Here is a 2,328-nt window from a genome sequence, read left to right as displayed (position 1 = left end):
CCTGCCTCAAAAAAAAAAAAAAAGAAAAAAAAAGATTTCATACAGAATTTTTTTAAAAGTAAAAAAAACAATTTTATACAGCTGAGATGACACACTTAGAAAACATGGGGTATTTGTATTTTTTACATTATAGCTAATAATTCTGGCCTAATCACTAGATGGGAAGGGTAGGAGGAAAGGAGTAGTGCAAAAAGTTAGGCTGCAGGGCAGGCACACCCTTGAGGGTACTGGGCCACAGCCCCGTCTCCCTCAGGGCTCCTAATATGAATAGCACTGTTGCACCACATACTCCCCTCCCTGTGCAGTCTCGCCACAGACCTCTGACTACAGACTGAAACCTCTGAGACAAAACAATCTTTTCCTTCCTATATGTTGCTTACTTCAGGTCTTTCGTCACAATGATGGAAAGCTTACCAACACAAACATTTCCCAGAAATGGTAAAAAATTAGTTGATTTTTCAAGCAAAGCCCTCATGTTTAAGAACTGTTATGACAGTAGTCAAACAAAATACATTCTTATTCTTTTTCATTTTTTCAAAATATATGTCCTACTAAGGTTATGTCCATGATATAAAGCAGAATTCTACTACAAATACTGGCACAACTATTCATAACAAACATCAAGTGTGCCAATGAAAAAAGTCACAAAGAATTCAAAGGTGAGTTAACAGTTTAAAAAAACTCACAAAATAGCAGGCCTATGCATGAACATTGCACTGAAATTCTAGTTAACTAGAAACCAGGTAACAATCAGCTCTAAGATTTCTCCCTGGCATGTTACCATGGCAATGAGCATTAGAGAAGGCAGCATCCTTACAGCACCCCACCACCTGCTGTGTCCATTTCCCCAATACCTTGCTTTCTCAGGGCTACAAAGCCAGCTGATTTCTGGGGGGGCTGGAGATAAGAGAAAGCTACAGTCTTAGACACAGAGCACCAAGGAGAGAGCAATACATTTCAGGACCGGAGAGCCTTGTAAGCATTTAGAAAGAGTTTAAGTTAAAAAAAATGCATACTACAAGTAGTAGAAAGTGGTTTGAAGTCTATGATCTGAAACATTTTGAGAGTGAGAGAAGCATGAAGCAGTAAGAGGGGAAAAAGGACGGTGAGTCTATTATTCTACTCATATACAAAATGGACTTGATTTTCACCAAAAGTGGGCAAAGTAATCTTCTAGCAAGCATTTAAAACTACAAAAATTATATAAAAACAAAACAAAATCCTATAAAACAATTTCTGTTTTTTAGTGGGAGGAAGGGGTATTTCAAAAAGTAGCCAGGAGAAGATTATCAACAGAAACTTAATTTGTACTTGATTGTTTCAAAAACCTGAAAATTATAACATTCCTAAAGTCAGTAACTATACGACATGCAATAATCCACACAAGCAAGAAATGCACATAAATGCTATCAATGGAAGACGTCAAAGGATGATTTTTTAAAACAACAGTAACAAATACTGTAGGGTCAACCCACAGCTTGGAGAATGGAGCTACTACACACCGACGAGGTCACAGGGCAGTGTTTCAACATTTTCACTGAAATGACTGTTGTACAGTGAGAGTACTGGGGTCACGTCAGATGGACACTGCACACGTAATCAGTTCACCTGGTTCTTGCAGAAATGATGGCAGACACTGCAGCAGCCGCACTGCTCAGAACTGCAGCACTGTATCTAGCAGGAGGAGAGAAGGTAGACAAGTTTCGAAAACCATCCAAAGAGCCTTCCACATTTCCTGAGGAGCTGCTTAAACTGATAAGTAGGAAAAAGAAAGGAAAGGCACAGAAAAGTAAGAAAAAATAGCATAATAAATACAAGATAGCAATCTTTCTACACTAATATTTAGATAATATAAAGGAGTGTGATATCCAAGATGTAAAAGGAGTTCAATTATTTATTTAATGCTGCTGTGATTTTCCTAAGAAATTAAAATTCAATGTACAATTCTACATAAAACTAATTTTTACATAGAAACATTAAGTGCTCAGGTCTCTAGTTCTATTTAAAATTAAATGAAGGTCATATAGCACGCATTTGAAGACTGATTTACCAACAATTAAGTAGGAAATAAATCTACATTTAAGCTGAATTTTTTTTAATTTTATTGAGTTTATTGGTACATTTTAGGGATACAGTACAGTTACATTCATTGTTGGGATCATGTACCTTTACATGGCAAGTCTTGATTCTCATTTTTCCCCTTACCTCTGCCCTCCCTTCACCCCCTCCTCTCCTCCCCATCTACAAACACTTTACTTTCATCTTTTCATTCTCTCACATTTTTTTCTTTTCCCTTTTTGTTCTTCCCCTACGCATCACACCTTCCCT

The 2,328-nt window shown here is 37.1% G+C and overlaps 1 protein-coding gene across 1 annotated transcript in view; it reads right to left on the bottom strand.

Moving 5' to 3' along the window:
• Positions 1 to 2,328, bottom strand: part of LOC104875803 (PDZ and LIM domain protein 5-like) — a 61,003-nt gene that overhangs the window by 48,777 nt on the left and 9,898 nt on the right. Inside the window, 3 exon segments of the mRNA XM_010643524.1 lie at positions 860 to 926; positions 929 to 972; positions 1,609 to 1,752. Of these exon segments, the coding sequence (XP_010641826.1) occupies positions 860 to 926; positions 929 to 972; positions 1,609 to 1,752 (255 nt within the window).

Source organism: Fukomys damarensis, unplaced genomic scaffold (genome assembly GCF_012274545.1).
Source record: "Fukomys damarensis isolate Sample0158 unplaced genomic scaffold, DMR_v1.0_HiC HiC_scaffold_44, whole genome shotgun sequence".
NCBI lineage: Eukaryota > Metazoa > Chordata > Mammalia > Rodentia > Bathyergidae > Fukomys > Fukomys damarensis.
The sequence above is the reverse complement of the archived record's forward strand: the minus strand, read 5'-3'. Positions and strand labels throughout refer to the sequence as shown.